The 27,473-nt window shown below is 50.2% G+C and overlaps 2 protein-coding genes across 10 annotated transcripts in view; one reads left to right on the top strand and one right to left on the bottom strand.

The window, feature by feature from the left end:
• The window catches only part of NDUFAF3 (NADH:ubiquinone oxidoreductase complex assembly factor 3), a 54,071-nt gene extending 28,775 nt beyond the window's left edge, over window positions 1–25,296 (top strand). For 4 of the 6 annotated variants that reach the window (XM_073350875.2, XM_073350874.2, XM_073350876.1 and 1 more), the window contains 3 exons: window positions 353–419; window positions 872–972; window positions 1,629–1,868. In XM_073350875.2, coding sequence (XP_073206976.1) covers window positions 353–419; window positions 872–972; window positions 1,629–1,724 — 264 coding nt within the window. In that variant the 3' untranslated portion in view covers window positions 1,725–1,868. Of the gene's footprint in view, window positions 1–352; window positions 420–871; window positions 973–1,628; window positions 1,869–19,043; window positions 24,726–25,015 lie in introns of those variants that run through there. The other 2 variants (XM_073350878.2, XR_012159735.1) reach the window with 2 other exon arrangements.
• Window positions 2,510–26,761, bottom strand: IMPDH2 (inosine monophosphate dehydrogenase 2). Of its 4 annotated transcripts, none has more exons than XM_073350869.1 (15): window positions 26,600–26,761; window positions 25,781–25,841; window positions 25,343–25,444; window positions 24,629–24,703; window positions 23,870–24,076; window positions 16,921–17,008; window positions 15,965–16,164; window positions 13,401–13,491; window positions 12,038–12,133; window positions 10,348–10,419; window positions 8,000–8,143; window positions 4,021–4,165; window positions 3,766–3,909; window positions 3,196–3,279; window positions 2,510–2,772 (listed from the first exon to the last, which is right to left on the bottom strand). In XM_073350869.1, exons 1-15 carry the CDS (start codon window positions 26,695–26,697, stop codon window positions 2,751–2,753), a joined length of 1,629 nt encoding a protein of 542 aa, XP_073206970.1. In that variant the 5' UTR covers window positions 26,698–26,761; the 3' UTR covers window positions 2,510–2,750. The 4 variants fall into 4 exon arrangements, with proteins under 4 accessions (XP_073206970.1, XP_073206971.1, XP_073206973.1 ...); XM_073350870.1 differs by having other exon boundaries at window positions 25,793–25,841; window positions 26,600–26,760; XM_073350872.2 differs by lacking the exon at window positions 10,348–10,419 and having other exon boundaries at window positions 26,600–26,759.
• Window positions 26,762–27,473: the final 712 nt, after the last annotated feature.

The following is a 27,473-nucleotide window of genomic DNA, read 5'->3' as shown; positions in this document are numbered from 1 at the left end:
AGTGGAGTTCCCCATGCCCAGGTGGCCAGTCCAGTCCTGGGGGTGGGTGTGTGGGAGACCCAGGGAGCTAGGCCTGGTTGGGAACATGTCCGTCACTTTGACTCTTCCCTGCCCCCAAGGGGGTGTGCAGGTGATTTGACCTGGACCTCCCTGGCTGTGTGTTGAAACCTGCCCAGTCAAGGCAGCAGCAAGCTCTAGGGGCAGGTTGCTATTGGACTAGTGTGGGCGTGATGGTTCAGTGGGGCATCTCCCCCATGCAGGGCACAGATTGCATTCCAAGCCAGGTGGCATTGTGAGCAGGAGAGGTGCACAGGGAGGTGTCTTGTCTGTGAGTGTCCTTTCTTTCCTTCAGGTTGGCTCTTACCAGGACATCACCGAGGAGAGCCTGGTACTGTTCCGGCTGCTGGAGCCGAGAATAGGTAGGTTGGAGGCGCAGAGACGAGCCGGGCACTGGGTGGGTGTGCTGGTCCCCAGAGTGAGCCAGGAGCAGGGGCTGCACTGGCCAAGCCACACTTCTGACCTGCCCATGGCATGTGCTGGCACATGTCCTGCTACCCTGCCCTTGTCTGAGCCAAAGCAGAACTTCCCCTTCCCCAGACACTGCCCAGCAATGAGCATCGGGAGTGGGGCAGCCAGGCTGGGGTTACTCCGTGTCTTACAAGGCTGTGGCCACTGTAGTCTGAATGGACGGATGGGGCTGTGGCTGGGGGAGGGACTGGCCAGCGCCAGGATGGCTGTACTGGTTGTGTGCTGTGGCTGAAGCTGCAGGTGCTGAGCACCCACCACAATGTGGGGCGGGCGAGGGGCAGGGCTGGGTTTCGCCATGGGGCTAACACAGCCTCTCTCACCTGGGCTTGTCTCTTGCTACTAGAAATCCTGGTGCTGGGCATGGGGGACAAGGTGGAGCGGCTGGAGCCCGACGTCCTGAAGTTCATGAGGGAATGTGGAATCGCTGTGGAGGTGCAGGACACGGTAGGGGGGACATGCTGGGAACACGAGTGAAGCTGAGCAGACTTGCCAGGCCCCTACCTCAGGGATGTCTGCAGCAGCTCAGAATATCTGTTCAGGAAGCCCAGAACAAGGGGCATGTTCCGAGGCGAAGGTAACCACTCCTCCCCCAGGCCCTGCCCTATGCATTGGCCCCTTGCTTAGATGGGTGGAGGCCACCAGTGACCCTGCAGGGCCAGGGAGTGTGAAGCATGACCCAGTTACTGGGCCCCCTACCACATCATTTCACCGGACTGTGCAATGGCAGCATCCCTGTGATCATGCGCACAGCTCTGCAATGGTTGTGGGCCTGGGCACATGCTGGGACAGGGCATCTGTGCCTTGGTGGCTGTTTGCTTGAGATGCAGTCCTGCCAACATGAGCTGAACCCTCAGGTGCAGTGACAGGCATGGAACTCTGTTCCCTGCACCATAGACCCTGGGCTAATGATCACGTGTCTAGTGGTGAAAGGCAGGCCTGGGAGTAGGTGGGCAGAGATGAGAACATGGCTTAAGGGCAGGGTATGTGGGCTTCTTCTCCCCTGCTTCCATGAAGACAGGGGCTTGGGTAAATGTTCCACATGGCCAAGGGCTGTGCATTAGTCATTGATGGTTTCTGGGCCTTTGCCTTCTCTTTCACAGCCTAACGCTTGTGCAACGTTCAACTTCCTGACAAGTGAGGGTCGGGTAACTGCAGCTGCCCTCATCCCCCCCCATGCTGTTGGAGCCCTGAGGTAGAAGCAGCTGAGCCCCTGTGGCAGGACATGATACTGGCCCTTGGGAACGCCACCCACACCTGGGGTGGGACAGGGCCTGGAAACAGAACATGAACTGTTACTGGAGAAAATGGTTCAGAATAAACTGTGACCAGCTGTGCAGGGCCATGGGTGTCTGTCTGAACTGCTGGGCCTGGCCCCTCACTCAGGTGGGGGCTTGCTGCTAGGGACTATGCAAAAGAAGATAAGGGCTGCAGGGGCAGCTACCCCCATGTTGGTGCAGAACTGTTCCTGGAACAGGCTGTAGCCCTGACTCAAAGCCTCTCTGTCCCTGGGCCCAGGAATGCTAGTGGCAGGACCTGCCCTGAACTGGGCTGAAACTCCTCTTGCCACCCGCTGCCTTATTAGGACCTGCCCCTTCCACTCTGCTTTTGGGCAGCCTAGCATGAGAGGTTCTGAGCAGGCTGCAGCTGGATCGTGGCTCAGCTGGGTTTTGAAGGGGCATCTGCCACAGAAGTTCCTCCACTTGGCAGTAGAAAACTCTCATGAGGTACTCGAGCAAGCTGTGGTGGTCAGGCTGAGAGCAGCAGGGATTTACAGGACAGACAGGGCCTGGAATTGTGACTGGAGTACATGGGGGCAATGGTTGCTCTCACAAAAAAGAGCAAATCCAGAGACCAGCAACAAAACCAGCTTAAGGGGAGAGAGTGACAGCATCACTCCTCAAACAGCACATGGGACAGGAGTCGGGGACTGCAACCTGGGGAAAGGAGGCCTGAGGTGGTGAAACTGAGACAGGCAGACAAGTCCCACCTCTTTTCTTTTATTGTAACATATGTCCAACACAGGCCAGGGCCTGAGTCCTGCTGCCCCCATGGCATTGGGAGCCCTGGACGGATGTCTTCACAGGGAAGGAGAACAGCTGCTGAACCCAGGAAGCAGCAGGTGCTTGCAGGATAATGGCACTTCTGTGAAAGGAGCAGCTCAGGTGCATGGCAGCTGAGTGCTGCAGAGCAGCAAGGTGCTGAGTACAGGCACAGACCCTCCTTCAGAAGAGGCGCTTCTCATATCTAAACGGACAGGAAATAGTTAGCCATGGGCACTGGCCCCTCTAACTCTAGGCCTGCCCTGCCCAGCACACAGACCCCTGCTAGCAGAGGGGGGACACATACAGAGCTGGGCCTGGTGGCCCCAGGAGTAGTACACCAGAGGTCCTCTGTGCTGGGACAGTCAATTGCATTAGATCTGCTCTGTTAGGAGAATCCAAGGCCAGTGCAATCATGGAACAGCTCTGGCTGCTACAAACAGGGAAGCCAGTAACCATCCCCCCCAAAAACAGCCCAGCTCACTGCAAGCCAATGGGATGCAGCATGTACCACTGCATACAGGGACAGCAAGGGCAAGGCCAACAGCATTAGACGTGTGCTGGGCCACATCCAACAGTGTTTGGAGCCACCAAGAGCCCAGTGAAGGGCTGCACTGGCAGGACTTACGAATGGAGGCCGTGAACTCCTCCTTCCACTTGGGCAGATGTTGTCCTCTTTTCAAACTTCAGTTCTCCTGAGTACATCATGGCTCTGCCAAGGGAAAGCAGATTGGGGTCAGGCTCCCCCAGGCTGCAGCTAGAAGGCCTCTGGCCCTCAGTGTGCCATGAGGAGCTGCAGGACTGGGGAGAGACTGTATTGTGCAGTGGGGCAAGGAGATTTCACACCAACTGCAGCACAGGAAGAGCAAGGCTTTGCCTCCTTTCCCCTCCATTTCTGGCAGGAGCAGAGCCAGGCAGCCAGCTCCAGCACCTCCCTCAGTAAGACTGCCTGGGCAGTCTGCAAAGGGCAGTGCTCTCCCTCCCAGCACAACTCCTCCAGGGTGTGCCCACTGGGGACTGAGAGGAGAGAAGGGGCTCCAGCTCAGTTGCGCCACAGAGATCAGGGTCTATGAGACATGGTGGGCCTTGACTACAAGCTGCAAGAAGCCAGATACCAGACACTAGCTTAGGGATGACAAGATGAGCTCCATGGAGGCACTGAGGATTAGTTGAGCGCACACACGGGGAGGTGTCTTACCTGACTTGGGTCAGACTCTTGGCACCGATATCCTGACAGGAGTGCTGGATCCCAGCGATCAGGTACGGGATGAACTTGTGGATAGAACCTTTGTCTTGCACTGCACCAGAGACCCCCTGGGCCACTTTAATTTTATCTGTCTCACTGTGGATGGTTGAAAACAAAAGGCCCGTGGAACAAACCAGACCTGGCAGGCTAAGGCAGTGATCTCTCAGACTCAGGGACCTATTGCCTCTCATGCCAGGTCTCTCCTACCTGAAGTATCGAGTCTGGCTGCCCAAGTTCTTGTCCATAGCATCCAATGATCCCATTCCCCGGTATTTCTTCAACCTAATTCCGTCCGAGAAGAAGTACTCTCCAGGGGCTTCCGTGGTTGCAGCCAGGAGAGAGCCCATCATCACTAAAGTCAGTGAGAAGATTAGTGACAGCTCAGGGAGCAGGAGCGGGACGTGCAATGCTCATTGTGGAGATGCAGCAGGTGAGCTTACATTGGAGCAAGGCTTTTGTTCAGCCACTGGGGGGAAGGGGAGGGGCAGAGCCTGCATCTTAGGAGGGGGGCAGCCTGACCCTGTGATCTGAACAAACAGTGAAATCTAAGTACACTATGTCCACTGGATCATAGAATATCAGGGTTGGAAGGGACCTCAGGTCATCTAGTCCAACTCCCTGCTCAAAAGCAGGACCAATCCCCAATTAAATCATCCCAGCCAGGGCTTTGTCAAGCCTGACTTTAAAAACTTCTAAGGAAGGAGATTCCACCACCTCCCTAGGCAACGCATTCCAGTGTTTCACCACCCTCCTAGTGAAAAAGTTTTTCCTAATATCCAACCTAAACCTCCCCCACTGCAACTTGAGACCATTATTCCTTGTCCTGTCATCTGCTATCACTGAGAATAGTCTAGAACCATCCTCTCTGGAACCACCTCTCAGGTAGTTGAAAGCTATCAAATCCCCCCTCATTCTTCTCTTCCGTAGACTAAACAATCCCAGTTCCCTCAGCCTCTCCTCATAAGTCATGTGTTCCAGCCCCTGAATCATTTTTGTTGCCCTCCGCTGGACTCTTTCCAATTTATCCACATCCTTCTTGTAGCGTGGGGCCCAAAACTGGACACAGTACTCCAGATGAGCCCTCACCAGTGTCAAATAGAGGGGGACGATCACGTCCCTCCATCTGCTCGCTATGCCCCTACTTATACATCCCAAAATGCCATTGGCCTTCTTGGCAACAAGGGCACACTGCTGACTCATATCCAGCTTCTCGTCCACTGTCACCCCTAGGTCCTTTTCCGCAGAACTGCTGCCTAGCCATTCGGTCCCTAGTCTGTAGCTGTGCATTGGGTTCTTCCGTCCTAAGTGCAGGACCCTGCACTTATCCTTATTGAACCTCATCAGATTTCTTTTGGCCCAATCCTTCAATTTGTCTAGGTCCCTCTGTATCCTATCCCTGCCCTCCAGCGTATCTACCACTCCTCCCAGTTTAGTATCATCCGCAAATTTGCTGAGAGTGCAATCCACACCATCCTCCAGATCATTTATGAAGATATTAATAAATAGAAATGAAGGGATCCCCTTTGTCCACGTGTTTGTTGACCCCCTCAAAGAACTCTAATAGATTAGTAAGACACGATCTCCCTTTACAGAAACCATGCTGACTTTTGCTCATCAATTTATGTTCTTCTATGTGTCCGACAATTTTATTCTTTACTGTTGTTTCAATTAATTTGCCTGGTACTGATGTTAGACTTACCGGTCTGTAAGTGCTGGGATCACCTCTAGAGCCCTTCTTACATATTGGCATTACATTAGCTATCTTCCAGTCATTGTGTACAGTAGCTGATTTAAAGGACAGGTTACAAACCATAATTAATAGTTCCACAATTTCACATTTGAGTTCTTTCAGAACTCTTGGGTGAATGCCATCTGGACCTGGTGACTTGTTACTGTTAAGTTTCTCAATTAATTCCAAAACCTCCTCTAATGACACTTCAATCAGTGACTATTAGATTTGTCACCTACAAAAGATGGCTCAGGTTTGGGAATCTCCCTAACATCCTCAGCCATGAAGCAAAGAATTCATTTAGTTTCTCCGCAATGACTTTATTGTCTTTAAGTGTTCCTTTTGTATCTCGATCATCCAGGGGCCCCACTGGTGGTTTAGCAGGCTTCCTGCTTCTGGTGTACTTAAACATTGTGTTATTACCTTTTGAGTTTTTGGCTAGCTGTTCTTCAAACTCCTTTTTGGCTTTTCTTTTTATATTTTTACATTTAATTTGGCAGTGTTTATGCTCCTTTCTATTTACCTCACTAGGATCTGACTTCCACTTTTTAAAAGATGCCTTTTTCATCTCTCACTGCTTCTTTTACATGGTTGTTAAGCCCTGGTGGCTCTTTTTTAATTCTTTTACTGTGTTTTTTAATTTGAGGTATACATTTAAGTTGAGTCTCTATTATGGTGTCTTTGAAAAGTGTCCATGCAGCGTGCAGGGATTTCACTCTAGTCACTGTACCTTTTAATTTCTGTTTAACTAGCCTGCTCATTTTTGCATAGTTCTGCTTTCTGAAATGTCACAGTGTCGGGCTGTTGAGGTGATCGCCCCACCACAGGAATGTTAAATGTTGTTATATTATGGTCACTATTTCCAAGCGGTCCTGTTATAGTTCCCTCTTGGACCAGATCCCGTGCTCCACTCAGGACGAGATCGAGAGTTGCCTCTCCCCTGGGGGGTTCCTGTACCGGCTGCTCCAAGAAGCAGACATTTAAAGGATCGAGAAAGGTTGTCTCTGCATTTCATCCTGAGGTGCCCTGTGCCCAGTCCATATGGGGAGAATTGAAATCCCCCACTATTATTGAGTTCTTTATTTTGATAGCCTCTCTAATCTCCCTTAGCATTTCATCGTCACTATCACTGTCCTGGTCAGGTGGTCGATAACAGATCCCTACTGTTATATTCTTATCAGAGCCTGGGATTACTATCCAGAGATTCTATGGAGCTTGTGGATTCATTTAAGATTATTTCATTTGATTGTACATTTTCTTTCACATATAGTGCCACTCTTCCCTCCCCCTCACCCAGCACAACCTCTTCTGTCCCTCCAATATATTTTGTACCCCGGAATGATTGTGTCCCACTGATTGTCCTCACTCCGCCAGGTTTCTGTGATGCCTATTGTATCAATAGCCTCCTTTAACACGAGGCACTCCAGTTCACCCATCTTATTATTTAGACTTCTAGCATTTGTATACAAGCACTTTAAAAACTTGTCACTGTTTGTCTGTTTTTCTGATGTGTCAGATTCTTTATGTGAACGTTTCTCATCTGATCTGGCCCATACTTTATCCTCTTCCATCCCCTCCTCATAACTAAAACCTAGAGAATCTCTCTCAATAGACTCTCTTCTAAGAGAAGTCTCTGGCTGATCCACGTGCGCCTCTGCAGCTATCAGCTTCCCCCCCCATCTCTTAGTTTAAAAACTGCTCTGCAGCCTTTTTAATGTGAAATGCTGGCCAGCTGGATCCAGTTTGGTTTAGGTGGAGCCCATACTTCCTGTACAGGCTCCCCCATCCCAAAAGTTCCCCCAGTTCCTAATAAATCTAAACCCCTCCTCTCTACACCATCATCTCATCCACGCATTGAGACTCTGAAGCTCTGCCTGCCTACCTGGCCCTGCACATCGAACTGGAAGCATTTCTGAGAATGCCACCATAGAGGTCCTAGATTTCAGTCTCTTTCCTAGCCCGTCTTTCCTACCGCTGGGCAAAATGGCCTAGATCACGAAGGAGCCAAGACACAGCCAGGTTTGTTTGGCACTCTGCTTAGAAGAAGCCTAGTGCATGGGGCATCTGGCAATTCAGGATTATGGGGCACCAGCACACCTGTTAGGAGAATGCTGCACTGTCCTGGCAGTCTCTCCCTGCCCAGAGCACTAGAGTAGTGTGATCAGTGCCCTATGCAAACTGTAAATACACCAGCAATCTCTCACTCCTGGCCCTGCTCTGATGGTGTTGGCACTGATGCTGACAAGGTCAGGGCTTTTCAATGCTACTGCCCTTGCAAAGCTCCCGTAACACTGCCAAGCGAGCACTGCAAAGTAGTCTGCAGTCAGTAAGAAGTTCACTCATTGGGTTGATATTCCAACGGCAAAAGCAAATCACCCACAAAGGAGATACCCCTCTGAATGCCCTAAGCTCCCCCCGGCCTCCACCCAACCCTCATTCCCCCTCACTCCCCCTCACCTGTGGAAGCACCTAGTGCCAGGGCCTTGGCAATGTGTCCCACGGTTTGGATCCCTCCATCTGCAATCACTGGGACCCCAAATCTTCTGGCATATTCAGACACTTTGTACACCGCTGTGGCCTGGGGCCTGCCACAGGCCAAGACTAGATCAAGGAAGAGAAAGGGTAAACGGTCAAGTACCAGGTGCTGCAGCAGTCCCCCTTGGTTAAAGGCCCTTCAGCTTTCAGTCACACACAGACCTCCCAGTCTGCTTCTCCCCGTGGAATAAACCACACGAAATCAAGCAGCCCTGGCCCCAAGTCTCTGAAGGCAGGTGAACGGGGGCTATGAAGTAACTGCTGCCCCAATGCCATAGAGAAGCTTTTGCAGTGGTTACAGAATGAGCTAAGAGACCTGGTGAAATCATGGACACCAGCTGGTCAGTCCTTAAGGGTGCTGATTCACTCACCACCTAGTGTTCAGCCAGAGGTCTAGTAAGACACAGAAAGAAGCCAGACCCAAGAAACCCAAGCCCAGTGAGTCCCCATATGATTGCTGTGTTCCCAGCACTGCTGATCATCACAATGATGGGATGTCAGCCTCCTGACAGACTGACTCTGGCAGGAAGAGGCATCTGACCAAAAGGAGAGAGTTTGTTTATATGCAACAGAAAAGGAAAGACACAGGGCGGATTGATGTGGTGCTGGAAATGTAAGTTTCCACAGCATAGCAGGGCCTCTAACGTTTAGCCATCAGTGGGGACAAATACAGATTGGTCTCAGATTTACCAGTGCTTTAGCAACTTCAGGCTTTTGACTGTACAAAGAAACACCAGAAGGGAAACCACTGAATGACATGTATTCGGGTACATTTAACAGCCAAGTGCATGCAAATATGCCACAATAACCTTCCCATCCCTCAGATTCCCCCAGCAACACAATCACCAGGAGGCCTTTCCTCCAATCACAGTTAGCACAATGGTTCAGATGGGATTATGAACATGCAAGATTAGTAATTCAGGATGCAAACATCATGTTTGATGCAGGGTTTCAGGCTGCCACTTTGGAGCAGCATCAAGCGTGACAACTCCTAGTAGACTGGTGCTTTGCCAGAAGAGGGAGTCTTTACAAACTAATTTTTGCACTGGCTCACACGTATTTCTCCCTGTGCTCAGCACCAGCAGCTCAGGTTGAGAGGAGAATTCAAGGTGACGATCGTGAAAGAGTCAATATTAATTGGACCCAGCCAGCCGGGAAGAAGCGTCTGCTAGCAATAATGTGAATGCTGTTAGTGTTAAAGAGATGGTCTCATTTGGTACTGCATTGCTGAAGAAGAGACTGAGGGTGCCTTTACAGCAGCCTGTGACAGCACCATCTCTTCTGTGCAAAAGCCTCTGATTTCAAAGAAACCCAGGGCCCCAAGCCTCTGGATCCCATTATTCTCTACCCAAGAACAGAAATCTGCAGCTATATTATAGAAGTAACCACTGAGACCAGCCCTTTATAATTCACCTCTTGGCACGGGGCACATGGGACCATCACAGGACTGTATTTGGCTGTCCCAGCTCCCAGTGCCAAGACTTAAACAGGAGGTGCAGGCTTCCAAAGCAGGGTTCAAAATGTACACACACTTCCCCTGTACTCGGAGCAAAGGCTTGTAAGGGGTGGCACTAAGAGAGGACGGTCATGCTAGTGGGTACAACCCAGGATCCAAAACAGAAACTTCTTTCCCTTTGAAGTGCTTCACAAATAGCAAACAGGGCAAATGCCAAGATTAATCTTGGTCGCCTACTTGATCCTGTAACAACATCAAAAAGTAGCGCTCGCAAGGTGAGAGGGAGAAGAGCCCTTCCTCACACACGCAGATCAGAATCATTGGCAAAGGGCATGGTTCTGGGATGTGCCTTCCAAGTTTGCCACAGGGTGAAAGTCCCTGTTGAAGTTACATTCACACAGCATGGCTAGTTCACACAAGGCAAAATTGAGCTAAGGTGAAACCTCTCCCATCATTAAGAGACCAGAGCAGATTTGCAGGCTCTGCATAGGCACCATCCTCCCACCTGCCGCACCTTCCAGTTAGAGGCTCAGCAGTACCACTGAGGAAGCTCAATCAGGTTTTTAAATTGGGTTTGGATTAAAGACACTGATGAGCCCAGGTGGCCTTGATTAGGACAATTCAGAACCCTGCTTTAGAAATCCAAAAGACTTCTCAGCATCAGTTTTTGGGTCAACTACCAGTACCCAAAGCCACAAAACCCCAAGTGCATCTACAACCCACTTATTCTCAAACAAGCAGAGGGGCCATGTGCAGCCAATCAGGGTCTTGCTTCAAGACAGAATTAAGGTTGACAATAGGGCAAGTGACTTACTATAGGTGCCCATGACAGAAGACGGGCACTTGGGGCTGTGGGACTTTAGTTCTGGAGGGATCTGTGGAGCAGCTAAACAAAACAAACAAATACAATTTAGAAACGAACAGCAGCAGCAGAATAAAGGCCCCCACGAGTGACTTTACCAGGCCGAGCCTGGGATAACTGAGCCACAGCTCGGACATCGAGGGTCCCTCTTAGTCCAATCCACAGAGAAGGATGCTAAGCTGAAGGCCATGTCCAGGGAGCACATCATGGCACTTGGCATGTGCTCTCCCTACTCCAAGGACATTTCAGGGAGTAATCCATCTGATGCTGAAACACTGGATCCTCAACCTGCCTCCTGGCCTTCCTGGCACTGAGAGGGTTAACAGGTTTGGGAAGCTAAGGCTGGATAGACCTCTGGTCCTGAAACACCAGCCACATAACACCCACTGTGAAGAACAGATGTTTTGTCTCTGCAGCCCCCTCTATCCCACTGCTGCCAAGATAGGGACAGAGCTCCCAGAGTCAGGCTGTATTAAACACGTTGTAGCATTGGAATCTGCCATCATTTTCTCCAGTTCTCCATGGGTGAGAGCACCAAAGGGAGAATGAAAAGAAGCAGGAAAGTGCTGTTTGTGCTCCCAGCAGAGCCTGGCCTGGCCCAGACCAGGAATTGCTGGTGCAGCCGGGGATTGGGTAGCGTAAGGGCGGCTCTTGAATAAAACATTCTTACACGAAAGAGACACGACAGTTTCTCCAGTGCAACACCTGAGACAGTCTCCAAGCAGCAGGTGCTCCCTTAACAGGCAGAGCAAAACCACAGATCCTCTGTACAGGGGACTGTCCTCATAGGGCCCCAAGTACTGCTGCTGGAATCTGCAGGAAGACCCTGCATGCGTACGGCAAAGGGCTGCTTTTACTAGTCAGCGGCTTGTTTCAGGTCCATTACCGCAAAGGCAACTGATGAAGCACAAGAGGGGCTCTGCAGCCAGACTGCAGCAGCGATGGCCCTTCACATGGCATCCACACCCTTGCTTCTGTTTGTTTCACTTGATGCACTTGGAACTGTGATGTCCAGTTGCAGCTTTAAAACTAGTCTTCATTCCAGGACACGCCCAGCCACTCAGTCTAGTAGCTAGCCAGAGAGCTATGCCCTAGAAACACGGCCTGCCTGGCACAGGCTCCCCTGGGATCCTGCTAACTGCAATAGCTGCATTCAAAAACCTCAGCTTCGGTGGGCAATTGTGAACTGGCACCAATCCAGCAGACCAACTCTCCATTAAACGCACAAGGATCTTACTGTCAGCTGCAGCTGCCACAGGCAGGGCCACGAAAACAACCCTGGGAGTTTTATCACCATCCTCTCTGCTGCCCTCCTAGCTATGCTGGGCAAATGGAAACCCCTACCCACGCCCCCCGATGTCTGTACCTGATGCCCTCTCCTTTGCCCTGCTCACTTAGGTGGAGATCAGATGAGTGGCACTTTTACGCTCCCACACCCAGCCATGGCATGTCTTTGGCATTACACAGCTATAAAATCCTATCGCAGTTACACAGGCCCTGCGGCAGACAGTCACCACCACAACAGCACCAGAACTCAAGGACTCTGGCTCCACGGACTTATTGTGGGTTCTGGATATGAGGTGGATGTTTAGCAGATATTTGTTCTTCTAGCTATTGAGAAGATATTAAACATTTTCTTTACCTTCTTGTGTGATGCAGATGGAGCCGCTGCCCATCCCGACCCGTAGAGCATCGACCCCTGCATCGATCAGATTCTTTGCCTGAGCAGCTGTCACCACTGAAGCAAACAGACGAAGGTTTTAAAATGAGAACATTGTCTCCTTTCACCGCTAGGAGCTAACCAGTTGCCCTAGCTTCCTGCAAAGGTGCTTCCTCCCTGAGATGGGTTGGCGGGGAAAGGGACCTCTGCACTTGCACAGCACCTTCCACTCGGGCATCTCAAAATGGCTTCCACAAACAGCACCCGAGTCAGCTTCGCAGCCCCGCAGTGATCTAGGGTTGGAGAGTGCTCCCTTTTGGAGGCAGGCCCATGGTGTCGGTGTGCATGGTAACACAACAGGTCACGCACAAAGTCAGTTTAAAATCTCAACAGCAATCCGGCACCAAAGGGCTGGTTCTCAACCAACCAACAAGTGTGTGCATGCACCAGTCACCACAGCCATGGCATGTGCACACTGAACCTGGGTGACAATCAGGCCTTGATGTCCAACTGTTCTAGGAACAAACCCTACCATCTTGGTGTGCAGGGACCAGGGGTCAGCTTCACACTTACACAGCCACCCCCTCAATGGGGATGGGAGGATCAGCCGGATGTCAGAGCCTGGGTAGGGGTGGGGTTAGCCTAACATGGTCCCTCCCAACATGGTTCGTGTCTGGCCGATTTCCCAGGGCCATGCTTCTCTACTGCCCTTTTCACTGGCATTGTACTGGCTGCTGAATCCACAAAGTTCTGGATGTTAAAGTGCTTCCCACCTATCCCAATGGTGCATGGGACTCAGTGTTGCAGCTAGACTAGTAAGGCCATTATAATGCATTGTACAATGGCAGAGGAAGCATGAGACATGCTTACGGCCATGCAGGGGACAAAAGGCTGGAGCAGACACTATGGTGCGTTAGCAACACATTTGGTAACGCAGATAAAGACAAGAGGAAAAGAGTTAAACTCTGCTCAGCCAGATTCACATGGATGTTTCCATTTATTTTCCACACAAAGTAGGAGTCCTCCAAGAACCAGACACCTGAAATTCTAGAAAGCTTTCTAACCAATGTTACAGAGCCCAGAGAGAAAAGGATCAAGGCTGGAAACAAAAGAATTAACTGCAGGGAATTGCACACACGGCATTAACCCTGAGTGAAAAGTTTTTATATAGAATGGAAAAGAAGTGTCCCTCAGGTGCTGAAGCATATTCTATACATCTGAGATATCGGTCAAAAGTCCAACTGGACAGCTGACAGGGATGCTTATATAAAGCAGGTCAACACATCTTTCACTGCAACTGAAAACAGTCAAAGTCTAGAAGCTAAAATCCCATTTAGCAGATTACCATTGCCTCCAATGACCTGTAGGTTATGGTATTTCTCCTTGATATACTTGATCATGTTGATCTGGAAAATGGAATTGCCCTGAGAGGAATCCTAGAAGAGAAAGAAAAACAAAAATCAACCAAAATAGCTATAAAGGATTTTAAATCCAGCCCTAAGAGAGTCACAGAGACTTCAGCACATTGCAAACAGGTGATTAATTCACTTCAGTACTGAAAGACCCCACTGCCCAGGCTCAGAAGGCCCAGAAGACATGAGCCACAAGAAAAAACCACCACAAACTTCCATCTTACAGGACATTTCAGCCTAATGAACGCAGATCTCACAAGACAGACAGACACAAACACTCCCAGAGACTAGAACAGCTCACACTGAGGGCTAGATTCCAGTCCTCTCAAATCTAAGAGCTGCATTCTTTAGAGAATTATTTGCATTTTGAGGCCTCAACTTGTGAACCCCATGACAAGAGGAGGGCTGCCAATCTCATCCTGAGTGAGGTCACTAATATTTCCCTGAAAGAAAGGGTGTGGGGAGGTCAGTCCAAGCCCTTAGCACTGGAATGGCAGCTAGCCACCTGTCTATTCCTCATCTTCCAAATGGTCCTGTCCCACCCCCACAAAAAACGCACATGTCCATGTTACAGTCTACACAAGTGAGGAAGGATGGTCCCATGGTTAGAGCACTGGCCTTGGCTAGGAGACCAGGGTTCAATTCCTGCTCTGCCACAAATTGTCACTTAACATCACTATACCTGTCTCCCAGCCCCAGAACTGGGATGGCAGCACTGCCTGGCCTCAGAGGCGTCGTGAAGATAAAGACTTGATGACGACTGTCAGGTGACGGGCCCCCCAAAGTATCGAATGCTGAATTCAAAGAGACTCTTGAGATGCTCAAGGAAGACTATTTCCAACTCCCATGCATGCAGTTTGGTTTTTGTCATTCAGTTTACTCTGGGTGTGCCTTCACAGCACAGTCCTCTCCAGTTACGACAGGTGAGCGCTCTGGTTACTGTGCCGGAACTAGCCTGCCTTGGGCGAGGCCACGTCTACCCTACATGCGCCGTCGCTGTACCGCCGTAACCCTGTTCGTGCAGACACAGGGCTCGGCGACACCTGAAACGCTGCAGCACGTCAGCGTAGACACAGCCGGTGCTCACAGGCGGGGTTCTCTCCCTCCCTGAGGAGCAGTAGCTCGGTCGACAGAAGAATTTTGTCATCAACCTAGCACAGTCTATGTTGGGACTCAGGTCACCACCACCACTCAGGGGTGTGGATTTTTTCATACCCCTGAGCCACGTAGTTAAACCGACCTACATGTCTACTGTAGACCAGACCAGACCACAGCCATGGAAGGGGTTTTTCTGTCACCATAGGAACTCCACCTCCCTGGGCAATGGCAACATTCTTCCCTGGAACTAACGGAAGTTAGCAAAGCTACAGCACTCAGGCGTGAGATTTTTCACCCCTCTGAACACCATAGCTCTGATAAGCTAGGTTTTAAGGCCAGGCCTGACAGCAGCCACACCACAAACACCACTAGTGTTACACAGAGAGCTCGTTAGTAGCACAGAGCGATTGGATTAGCTCTCGAGGGGATATAAATGGAGCCGTTACATCCCCACTGCATTACTATCTCCAGAGTCAGCATCCCTGGAGCGCCACCTCCCCCATCCACCTCATGAGACAGCAAGCTTGAGCTTAAAGCACTGCTTAATTCCAGCTAGAGATTTCTGTATGTGGACAGGAGTCAAGTTAGGGGTAAAATGGGTTATAACTCAAGTTACCTGTGTCGTGAAGACACACCTTAAGAGGCAGGGAAAGTTAGTCACCTTTTTCCCAGGGCAGTGGCAGGAGCAGTCCCTGCTTATGGAGGCTCCACATTAAGTGCACTGGCCCCCCTCATTAGAATGGGAGGGGGAAGGTGATTCTGACTAATCCAGCTAACTAACACGGCCTGCTAAACAAGTGTTCTCTGGTAGAACACTGTATAACCATGCTCTATGAATATCTCCCATTTCCTTTATAGATGGGCTCTCAGACTAACCTATCAACAGCAAGGGCACGTGCAAACTCCTGTGCCCAAATGATCAGACACATGGGGCTGACAGGACAGACTGCTGAGGAGTACTATGTTGGTCCCTCTGTGTTATTTCTTTTAATTATCAGGTAATTAAAGGACACAACACTGTTATTTCACACCAGGAGTCCAACACATGCCTGTACATTAGTCCAATGGTCAGTGACAGACATCAAGCGAACAGAGCACCTTTGTAATTACAGCCATCTAGCCTGAACTCAATATAGCTAGCTGCACAAATCACCACATGCTAGCAGACCAGTATCTAGATCAACACACATGCCATCATAATGCCCCACCATGAACAGACCGGCCATTTAGACTAGAGTCTACCTCCTGCCCCGCAGGTCCAAGCTTGGCCACCTTGTGCCAATGTGCCTATCACAAAGTCCATGATGAAGCTATGCTATGAAGAGGGATGCTAGTCAAAAACTTTTCAGGGTGTGTTGAATCCACTCGACTAAAACAGAAGCCAAGCCCTAGAGCTCACCAACACAACGACATCCACCCCAGACTGCACTAGGAGATCCAGACGGTATTTGTCATCTTCGTGGGTCCCAATGGCAGCGCCACAGAGCAGTTGCTTCTTAGCATCTTTGGATGCCAGCGGGTAATCACGGTTCTTCTTCAGATCTGTGCGAGCGATTATAGCCACCAGCTCATCCTCCTCATTAACAATTGGCAGCTTACCTTGAAATAAATATAAATACACCGTCATTGCAGAGCCTCTCACAAGATAGGTGTCACACCAGACTGGCCCTCAGGGGAGGAGTTCCTACTTAAAGGAACCCAGCTCACACTGTATGCCAGAGATGCAAAGAATGACTGGCAGCCAGAACAGGGTTTGCTTTTGAAACCCAGCAGACTCTGGTTCTCATCCCAGCTGGCAGAATGAGAAGTCAGTAGGACTGGGAAAGGGTTCAGTATTATGATCCTGATCGTGCTACGTAGCCTTTAATTCAAAAAGGGCTCTTGTACTCGAGTCACTCCAGACCCCCCCAAAGGAACTGAGCTGTTCATAAGCCTCTGAAACCAGACGCTAGAAACTGGATACAAAATTAAAAGCCTGCAGCCAAGTGCGCTCTTGGCATTTACAACTTTTCAGCACCTTGACTGGCAGGAATCCCTGAAGTTCTAAACAGACTCAGATGAAGGTGAAGGTTTTAATCTTTTGGCAGGTTGTCACTCTCATTTGGGGCTCCAGGACGGTCCTGTCCTTACCATCCCCTTCTCCCCAAGGAGATTTGGAAGGAACACCTCATGGGGACACCTGGCATCATAATCTTTTATTGTAGGGAAAAACATTTGCACTGAGAAACGAATGGAATGTGTGGAGAGATGAGCATGAGAGCATTTCCACATACACGTACGAGTGTGTGCTCCCATCCTACCCCTGCTCTCTGCCATACACAGCTCTCCCACACAACACACAGCTAGTCACGGTACCTTTTTTGCTTCTCTGCAGAATTTCATTTGCTTCCTTTAATGTTACCCCTGCAGGGGCGACAACGAGATCATCCCGCTTTGTCATAATCTGATAGAAAAGGGGGCAAAGAATTTAAAGTCACACACAAGTGAGAGCTCCTTCCCACCTGATCCAGGACAGGAGAAACAAGCTGCCAAGCAAAGATGCTTCAGTGGCCACTTGCTAGGTGCCAGAGGGTCCCAACTAAACGTGACATATGGAATGGGGGATGAGGGAGCACACAATAGCGTGGAGCAGCCCATGGAAATAAATCCTCAGCCTGCAGCGCTCTATACCCACTCAAACAGTCCACTCAAATCCACATGAAGCCCAGCACACAGCTGTCTCTCCATACTGCCGGGCGACCCAGTGAGATCACCCTGAGAGAAGGAAGAACCTCTCACCCTCTGCTTGGGATTTCACCAGCACAGACTCCCCTCACATCAATAGCTACACAGTCCAGACCAAAGTACTTTTAATAGGTTAGGGAACCTAACTTCAGCACTCATTTGCCTGATATAATCACAGCCTCTTACTGTTCCTGGCAGAAACTCCACCAGTCACTGGGCTTGTTTTCAGACAGTGCTCCCTAGCACATTGGCTTTAGGAGGACTCTGCTTGGGAGTGCCTGATGCTGCAGAATAAAAGAGCAGGGGATGGGAGGAAGAGTTCACATCTAAATTAGGGCTGTCAATTAATCACAGTTAACTCACGCAACTAACTCCAAAAACTTAATCGTGATTAATCGCAAATTTTTGGATGTTTTTCTACATTTTCAATATTGATTTCAATTATAACACACAATACAAAGTGTGCAGTGCTCACATGATATTATTTTTGATTACAAATACATGCACCATAAAAATGATAAATGAAAGAAATAGTATTTTTCAATTCACCTCATACAAGTACTGTAGTGCAACCTCTTTATCGTGAAAGTGTAATTTACAAATGCAGATTTTTTGGGGGTTACTTAACTGCACTCAAAAAACAAAACAGTGTAAAACTTTAGAGCCTACAAGTCCACTCAGTCCCACTTCTTATTCTGCCAATCGCTAAGACAAACAAGTTTGTTTACATTGATGGAAGATAATTCTGCCCGCTTTTTATTTACAGTGTCACCTGAAAGTGAGAACAGGCGTTCGCATGGCACTTTTGTAGCCAGCATTGCAATGTATTTACATGCCAGATATGCTAAACATTCGTATGCCCCTTCATGCTTCCATGCTGATGATGCTTGTTAAAAATATAATGCATCAATTAAATTTGTAACTGTACTCCTTGGAGGGGAATTGTATGTCTCCTGTTCTGTTTTACTCGTATTCTGCATATATTTCATGTTATAGCAGTCTTGGATGATGACCCAGCACCTGTTCGTTTTTAGAACACTTTCACAGCAGATTTGACAAAACACAAAGAAGGTACCGATGTGAGATTTCTAAAAATAGCTACAGCACTTGATCCAAGGTTTAAGAAACTGAAGTGCCTTCCAAAATCTAAGAGGGATGAGGTGTAGAGCATGCTTTTAAAGTCTTAAAAGAGCAACGCTCTGATGCGGAAGCTACAGAACTCAAACCACCAAAAAAGAAGACCAACCTTCTGCTGGTGGCATCTGACTCAGATGATGAAAATGAACATGTGTTGGTCCGCACTGCTTTGGATCGTTATCAAGTAGAACCCATCATCAGCATGGACACATGTCCTCTGGAATGGTGGCCAAAGCATGAAGGGGCATACGAATGTTTAGCATATCTGGCATGTAAATACCTTGCAATGCCGGCTACAAAAGTGCCATGCGAACGCCTGTTCTCACTTTCAGGTGACATTGTAAACAAGAAGCAGGCAGCATTATCTCCTGCAAATTGTAACCAACCTTGTTTGTCTGCGCGATTGGCTGACTAAAAAGTAGGACTGAGTGGACTTGTAGGCGCTAAAGTTTTACACTGTTTTATTTTTGAAGGCAGGATTTTTGTACATAATTCTACATTTGTATGTTCAACTTTCACGATAAAGAGATTGCACTACAGTACTTGTACTAGGTGAATTGAAAAATACTATTTCTTTTGTTTATAGTGCAAATATTTGTAATAGAAAATAAATAGAAAGTGAGCACTGTGCACTTTGTATTCTGTGTTGTAATTGAAATCAATATATCTGAAAATGTGGTAAACATCCAAAAATATTTAAAACAAACAACAGAATACCATTTAACAGCGCGATTAATCGCAATTAATTTTTTAATCGCTTGACAGCCATAATCTAAATGAACATGCCTGCCTGTGTCCACTCTGACAAACCAGCACCAGTGTGCATCTGTACAGGGCTCATAAGGTACATATTGAAGACAGACAGCTCTCTTCTCACCGAGTTCAGGGGAGTAACATCTCACCCAAAACTGGGGTGCAGGGGGCTGGTTTGTTCGGTCTCAGATTGCACAGAAAGGAATTCCAGAAAGGGGAGGAGAAGGAGGAATAGCACCCAACACTGATTACTTGAAGAGAGCCTATGAGAGCAATGAGCAGGACGTTAGAGCTGAATCATAAGTGGGATGAGAACCAGTGCTGTTACAGAGAGGCCAAAACACTAGGGAAATAAACTCTCTTGCATACATAGGATTCAATGTTTCAAACAAGAATAGGAAAGGGGCTTTCAGTTCTGCAGTGTAGATGCTAAAGGTACGTCTTCACTACCCGCCAGCTTGTAGTGATCGATGGATCCCCGAATCGACACCGGTACTCCGCTTACTCCTCCTGCCAAGGTGGAGTCAACGGGGGAGCCGCCGCGGTCGACTCGCCACTATGAGGACGGCTAGGTAACTCGAACTAAGATACTTAGACTTCAGCTACACGAATAGCGTAGTGGAAGTTGCATATCTTAGTTTGAATCCCCCCACCTAGTGTGGCCCAGGCCTAAAAGGCCTAAGCAGGAGATATGGCGACAATCTCGACTGGCCAATGTCAGAGACAGAGTGCTGTTCTAGAGGGACCATTGGTCTGACCCATTACAACCGTTTGATATTCTGAATAGTTCAGCATCTCTGAAGAAACACAAGCCTCTTTGGTACCAGTCCTGAAGTGACACTGTCAGCGTCTCTTTGGCTAGTAACAGGAGACTGAAAATGGAGTTGGGACAGGAGTGTAATGTCAAGCTGGGTCTATCTTTAGCTCATGCTGACCTAAGTCAGGAGGGAAGCACTGGCCGAGAAGCACTAAAAACTATGCTTATATCTGATGACACCGAAGAGCTACAATTACAGAGCTACTGCAGTACCAGTAACAACAGAATTAGCACCAGAAGGCTTACACAGCTGAGTGCACACTGCAGGCTGATGTGAGGGAGCAAGAGGGAGAAAAGGTTACTGTGAAAAGGAAAGTTTGTTAATGAAGCAAATAACAGAGACTTGGTGGGATAACTCACATGGCTGGAGTACTGTCATGGATGGTTATAAACTGTTCAGGAAGGACAGGCAGGGCAGAAAAGGTGGGGGAGTAGCACTGTATGTAAGAGAGCAGTACGACTGCTCAGAGCTCCGGTATGAAACTGCAGAAAAACCTGAGTGTCTCTGGATTAAGTTTAGAAGTGTGAGCAACAAGGGTGATGTCGTGGTGGGAGTATGCTATAGACCACCGGACCAGGGGCATGAGGTGGACGAGGCTTTCTTCCGGCAACTCACGGAAGTTACTAGATTGCAGGCCCTGGTTCTCATGGGAGACTTCAATCACCCTGATATCTGCTGGGAGAGCAATACAGCAGTGCTCAGACAATCCAGGAAGTTTTTGGAAAGTGTAGGGGACAATTTCCTGGTGCAAGTGCTAGAGGAACCAACTAGGGGCAGAGCTCTTCTTGATCTGCTGCTCACAAACCGGGAAGAATTACTAGGGGAAGCTAAAGTGGATGGGAACCTGGGAGGCAGTGACCATGAGATGGTCAAGTTCAGGATCCTGACACAGGGAAGAAAGGAGAGCAGCAGAATACGGACCCTGGACTTCAGAAAAGCAGACTTTGACTCCCTCAGGGAACTGATGGGCAGGATCCCCTGGGAGAATAACATGAGGGGGAAAGGAGTCCAGGAGAGCTGGCTGTATTTTAAAGAATCCTTATTGAGGTTACAGGGACAAACCATCCTGATATGTAGAAAGAACAGTAAATATGGCAGGCGACCAGCTTGGCTTCACAGTGAAATCCTTGCGGATCTTAAACACAAAAAAGAAGCTTACAAGAAGTGGAAGATTGGACAAATGACCAGGAAAGAGTATAAAAATATTGCTCAGGCATGCAGGAGTGAAATCAGGAAGGCCAAATCACACCTGGAGCTGCAGCTAGCAAGAGATGTCAAGAGTAACAAGAAGGGTTTCTTCAGGTATGTTAGCAACAAGAAGAAAGTCAAGGAAAGTGTGGGCCCCTTACTGAATGAGGGAGGCAACCTAGTGACAGAGGATGTGGAAAAAGCTAATGTACTCAATGCTTTTTTTGACTCTGTCTTCACAAACAAGGTCAGCTCCCAGACTACTGCACTGGGCAGCACAGCATGGGGAGGAGGTGACCAGCCATCTGTGGAGAAAGAAGTGGTTCGGGACTATTTAGAAAAGCTGGATGAGCACAAGTCCATGGGGCTGGATGCGATGCATCCGAGACTGCTAAAGGAGTTGGTGGATGTGATTGCAGAGCCATTGGCCATTATCTTTGAAAACTCATGGCGATCGGGGGGAAGTCCTGGACGACTGGAAAAAGGCTAATGTAGTGCCCATCTTTAAAAAAGGGAAGAAGGAGGATCCTGAGAACTACAGGCCAGTCAGCCTCACCTCCGTCCCTGGAAAAATCATGGAGCAGGTCCTCAAGGAATCAATTCTGAAGCACTTAGAGGAGAGGAAAATGATCAGGAACAGACAGCATGGATTCACCAAAGGCAAGTCATGCCTGACTAATCTAATTGCCTTCTATGACGAGATAACTGGTTCTGTGGATCAAGGGAAAGCAGTGGACGTGTTGTTCCTTGACTTTAGCAAAGCTTTGGACACGGTCTCCCACAGTATTCTTGCCAGCAAGTTAAAGAAGTATGGGCTGGATGAATGGACTGTAAGGTGGATAGAAAGCTGGCTAGATTGTTGGGCTCAACGGGTAGTGATCAATGGCTCCATGTCTAGTTGGCAGCCAAGTGGAGTGCCCCAAGGGTCAGTCCTCGGGCCGGTTTTGTTCAATATCTTCATAAATGATCTGGAGGATGGGGTGGATTGCACCCTCAGCAAGTTTGCAGATGACACTAAACTGGGAGGACAGGTAGATATGCTGGAGGGTAGGGATAGGATACAGAGGGATTTAGACAAATTGGAGGATTGGGCCAAAAGAAATCTGATGAGGTTCAACAAGGACAAGTGCAAAGTCCTGCACTTAGGACAGAAGAATCCAATGCACCGCTACAGACTAGGGACCGAATGGCTCGGTAGCAGTTCTGTAGAAAAGGACCTAGGGGTGACAGTGGACAAGAAGCTGGATATGAGTCAACAGTGTGCCCTTGTTGCCAAGAAGGCCAATGATATTTTGGGATGTATACGTAGGGGCATTGCCAGCAGATCGAGGGACATGATCGTTCCCCACTATTTGACACTGGTGAGGCCTCATCTGGAGTACTGTGTCCAGTTTTGGGCCCCACACTACAAGAAGGATGTGGAAAAATTGGAAAGAGTCCAGTGGAGGGCAACAAAAATGATTAGGGGACTGGAACACATGACTTATGAGGAGAGGCTGAGGAAACTGGGGATGTTCCGTCTATGGAAGAGAAGAATGAGGGGGGATTTGATAGCTGCTTTCAACTACCTGAAAGGGGGTTCCAAAGAGGATGGATCTAGACTATTCTCAGTGGTAGCGGATGACAGAACAAGGAGTAATAGTCTAAAGTTGCAGTGGGGGAGATTTAGGTTGGATATTAGGAAAAACTTGTTCACTAGGAGGGTGGTGAAACACTGGAATGCGTTACCTAGGGAGGTGGTGGAATCTCCTTCCTTAGATATTTTTAAGGTCAGGCTTGACAAAGCCCTGGCTGGGATGATTTAGTTGGGGATTGGTCCTGCTTTGAGCAGGGGGTTGGACTAGATGACCTCCTGAGGTCCCTTCCAACCCTGATATTCTAGGATTCTGTGAAGCACTGTGTAAATGCTAAGCATGACTTTACTGAGCCCAGGAGTTATTCTGCATGGTGCAAGTCCCAGCCAAAGGGATTATACCAGGAGCCTGAAAGCACTATTCAGTGAATAGGAGCTTGGAGGCTTTGGCCTGTGCATTCAAACAATGATGTCACCTTTCCAACGGCCAGGTCACTACAGGAGAGCAGCAGTAGCCAATACAGAACCAGAAGAGACATGATGGCTACAGCCAATAGTGAATGTCTGCCGGGGCAACGGATTCTTCCTAGAAGTATGGGGGACAGATGGATGAGGTCCTGCCCCTTCCCCAGAGGCTCTCAGGCCCCCCTATCCCAGGCTAGTGAAGGGTCCGCAGCTCCCCACAGCTGTCTGGGCCACTCTCACCTGGTCCTGGCTCCAGCTTCCGGCCCGGTGACGGGGTCTCATGGGGGAATAGAAGGGGCCGGGCCTGTGGCAAACAGTGAGAAGGCCATGCAAGGCCCCATGGCCCCCCACATTCCTGCAACCCTGATGTCTGCTGTAGGAAGCAAAAAGGATCATGGCCAGATTGTGCCAAATGGTAAACCCGAGCCAGCAGTCATTGGAACACGCTAGTAATAGGCACAGAGCAATAAGCAACAGAAAGACTAATTTAAACCTGGAATAAAACAAAGAGCCAGGTCCCTGTCCCTGCTGGGCTGGTTCACAAACCTCATTCAAGCACTGAGTCTTCGTCATCACCACACGCAGTAGCACTTCCTAACATAACCCTCCCTGTCCCACCAGGAGTGCAAGACCTCAACAAACAAACCTCACTGAGGGGCAAGTCGTGCTCCTCCTCTTTCAGGAAGTCAATGTCTCGGGATGAGATGATCCCCACCAGCTTAGTCCCCATCTTTCCATTGTCTGTGATAGGAATGCCACAGAATCCATGACGGGCTTTTGCTTCAAACACATCTCTCACTTTGTCCTTGGGGCTCAGCACCACTGGATCGGTGATAAATCCCTGTTCATATTTCTGAAACAAGCACATTCAGAGAGCAAAGTAAACAACATGGATAGACTGAGCTGTAATGTGATGGGCATTTAGCATTCCTCATGATAAGAGAGCTGTGAAGGTCTGTCACCCTCCCCAAGCTGGCAGAGCATATCACTGGAGTCCGTGGCACATATGCATTTGGAGTTAGTGACTGCAATAGCAAGGATGCTGCATCAAACAAGTCAAGCTCCTTTCTGCCCATCTGTGGGGATAAATTCATTGACACTTTTCAAAATAGGCAGGTGGAGTTTAACCCCAGCATCCTGGCCAACATTCCCCCACACTCAGTAAGCAGGTTCTTGTGTCCCTAGCTGTTGTGGGATATGGCAAGACAGAAGAGCTGATGTGTCCACCTGCACTGACCAGTGCCACTGCTCTAAGAGACTAGAGTACAAGGGGAAATACTACTTGTCAGTTCTCCTTTGCTGAAGCCTACTTCATGGTTCTCAAACTGGAGCCAGACCCCTTTGGACATTTAGTGACTTGCCCAGTTGCTGCAGCTCCCCGTTTCCTGCTTCAGTTGTTCTTTACCTTAACTTTCCGTACTTCATTGGCCTGGAATTCCGGTGTGCAGTTATGATGGATGAATCCAATCCCACCTGTGAGCTGAGAACACACAGAGGCAGCAGTAAGTCACTGCAACAATAGGGTCCCTCAACTTTATTTGGTGAATTCAACAACCAAGTACAGACGGCAGACTACTACTGTAGCAGAGCAAACTGCACTGCTAATGGGGAGCTCAGAGACAGAATCTGAATAGTATAAATGCCAGGATTTCCTTATCCAAAAGACATGACTTGCCTGCCACCCCCCTGGCTACTTATGGGATACCAATGTAACGAGTATATTCAGGCCAGAAACATGCTCCAATTTCCTTTTAAGATGATTTAACATCAAACTGTTTGTTTTTCCTTACAGAGTTCGGAATAGGAATACAGCAACTGAGAGGCTAGACTGTTAAGGGAACACCGTGATAAAGCTCCAATAGAATACAGAGAAATAAGATCCAACCCACTAACAGCAAGACCAGCTTAAGGAGATCTGAAAAAACAGCAGCTGGCAATAGTGAGCCTAGTTCAGGACAGCTTGTTTAACACTGAAGCACATTATTTTAAACTGTCCATTTTAAACCAAGTTTAACACCAATGATGTCATCACTCTTGGGAATCTGTATTAAAAAGTTATTCTTCAGTTCACAAGATTCACTTCTTCCACCTTCTAATGCTCTTGTCCATGGGCACTCACCGCCATTGCAATGGCCATGCTGGCCTCTGTCACAGTGTCCATAGGAGAGGAAACCAAGGGAGTCTTTAAGGTTATCTTTTTGGTCAAAGCTGAAGTCAGGTCCTAAAAGAAGGAAAGGTTTGTTGTGGTGATATGCAAGTTCATCCCAAAGCAATTCTACCTGGGCCTGTAAACCAGGGAAACCAGCATGGATTTTTGCTTCATATACCACACACCGCTGCTTTACAACAAGTGCTTTTCTTGGTTCCCATGATCTTCAAAGGGGCACCAATATCTCCAAGAGTTTAGCTCCAAGGGCAGCCAAGATATTAAAAATAAAAAGAGTTTTCTCCTTCTACAATGGCCCCTTAAGCAGACACAAGAAGAGCCTGTTAGCAAAGAATTGGGGTCAGGGAGTGCCAGCTTGTAGTCATTAATTCCAGATAATGCAAACTTCACCTTTATACTCACCACTTGGTCTGCAGTGAAGTCAATATAGCCAGGAAGAATAAGGAAGTCACTAGAAGAGGGAAAGGAAAGAGAAAAACCGAAATCAACTGCATTTCAGTGAAACTGCCCCCAGACACTACACTGGCAGGGCTTTAACATGGCTTGCGTTGTCGGCACAGCGCTGGGAGCGAGCTCCCCCAGCGCTCTAGAAACCCACCTCCAGGAGGGGTGCAGCTCCCAGCGCAGGGGCGCTTTACAGCGCTCAAATTGCTGCGCTCGGGGGGGGGTTTCACACCCTGAGCGAGAAAGATGCAGCGCCGTGAAGCGCCCGTGGGGCCATGCCCCGAGTCACACAAACCACCCGCTGCACTCGGGGGTTCCTGCCCCGGCGTCCGGGGCTGGAGGCTCAGAAGCGCTCGGACACTAGGCAGCTCCGCTCACCGAGGGGCTTCTCGAGACCCGCCAAAAGCCAAAGCCCGCGGGCGCGGAGCCTGCGGAAGCTCTGGGCGCGGTGCCCGCGGTGCAAAGGAGGATGCGACACAGGGGCAGGGTCACTGGCTGGGGCTAGTCTCACGTAGGTCGCCCCGGGCACAGGCCCAGCACGGGGACAGTCTGGGCCGCCCGCCGGCCCTCGGCGCCGCGCGAGCGGGACAACGCAGCCTGCGTCCGCCGGGGGGCGCTGCAACCACCGCCCGACAGGCGGGGCACACCCGGGCCGCACCTCCCAGGGACCCCAGCCCCCCGGGCACGGGCACGGGCACCCCCCCCCGGGCACGGGCACGGGCACCCCCCCCCCGGGCACGGGCACGGGCACCCCCCCCGGCTCACTTGTAGGTCAGCCCGTCCCCGCAGTTGAGGAGCTGCTGCGCCGTCAGCCCGTCGTCGGGCACGTAGCCGGTGCCGCCGCTGATGAGGTAATCGGCCATGGCGGCTCGGCGAACGGCTGCGCCGCGTGGCCCAGAAAGAGCCGCCCCCCCCCGCGCGCCCCGGAGATAAACCCGCGCGCGGCCCGGGCCCCGCCCCCAGCCACGCCCCCTACGGGAGCCGAGCGCGGACAGCAGCCCCGGCCCCCCCCCGGCGCGCTCCCTTTCCCCGACCCCTGAATGCGCGTCAGGAAACCCCGCTGCCAGGCCCCGCCCCACGCCCGGCCCCAGACTCCGCCCCACGCCCCACAGTGGGCCCCGCCCCACACCCGGCCCCACACTGGGCCCCAGCCCTCAGCCCCCGCGCCAGCCCCAGCCCCGACCCGACCCGACCCAGTCACTCCCCAGCCCCAGCTCCAGCCACTGCCCCAGACACTCCCGCAGGCCGGGCCCCAGTCACTGGCCCCAGCCAGGCCCCGGCCCCAGTCACTGGCCCCAGCCAGGCCCCTAGTCACCCCACAACCCAGCCCCAGACCCGACCCAGTCACTCCCCAAACCCGGCCCCAGTCACTGGCCACAGCCCTCAGCCCCCGCGCCAGCCCCAGACCCGACCCAGTCACTGGCCCCTAGTCACCCCCAAACCCGGCCCCAGCCACTGGCCCCTAGTCACCCCCAAACCCGGCCCCAGCCACCAGCCCTAGTCACTGGCCCCTAGTCACTCCCCAAACCCGACCCAGTCACTGGCCCCTAGTCACCCCCAAACCCGGCCCCAGCCACTGGCCCCTAGTCACCCCCAAACCCGGCCCCGGCCCCAGTCACTGGCCCCAGACCCTTCCCCA

The sequence above is a fragment of the Lepidochelys kempii genome, chromosome 7 (genome assembly GCF_965140285.1).
Source record: "Lepidochelys kempii isolate rLepKem1 chromosome 7, rLepKem1.hap1, whole genome shotgun sequence".
Lineage (NCBI taxonomy): Eukaryota > Metazoa > Chordata > Testudines > Cheloniidae > Lepidochelys > Lepidochelys kempii.
The sequence above is the reverse complement of the archived record's forward strand: the minus strand, read 5'-3'. Positions and strand labels throughout refer to the sequence as shown.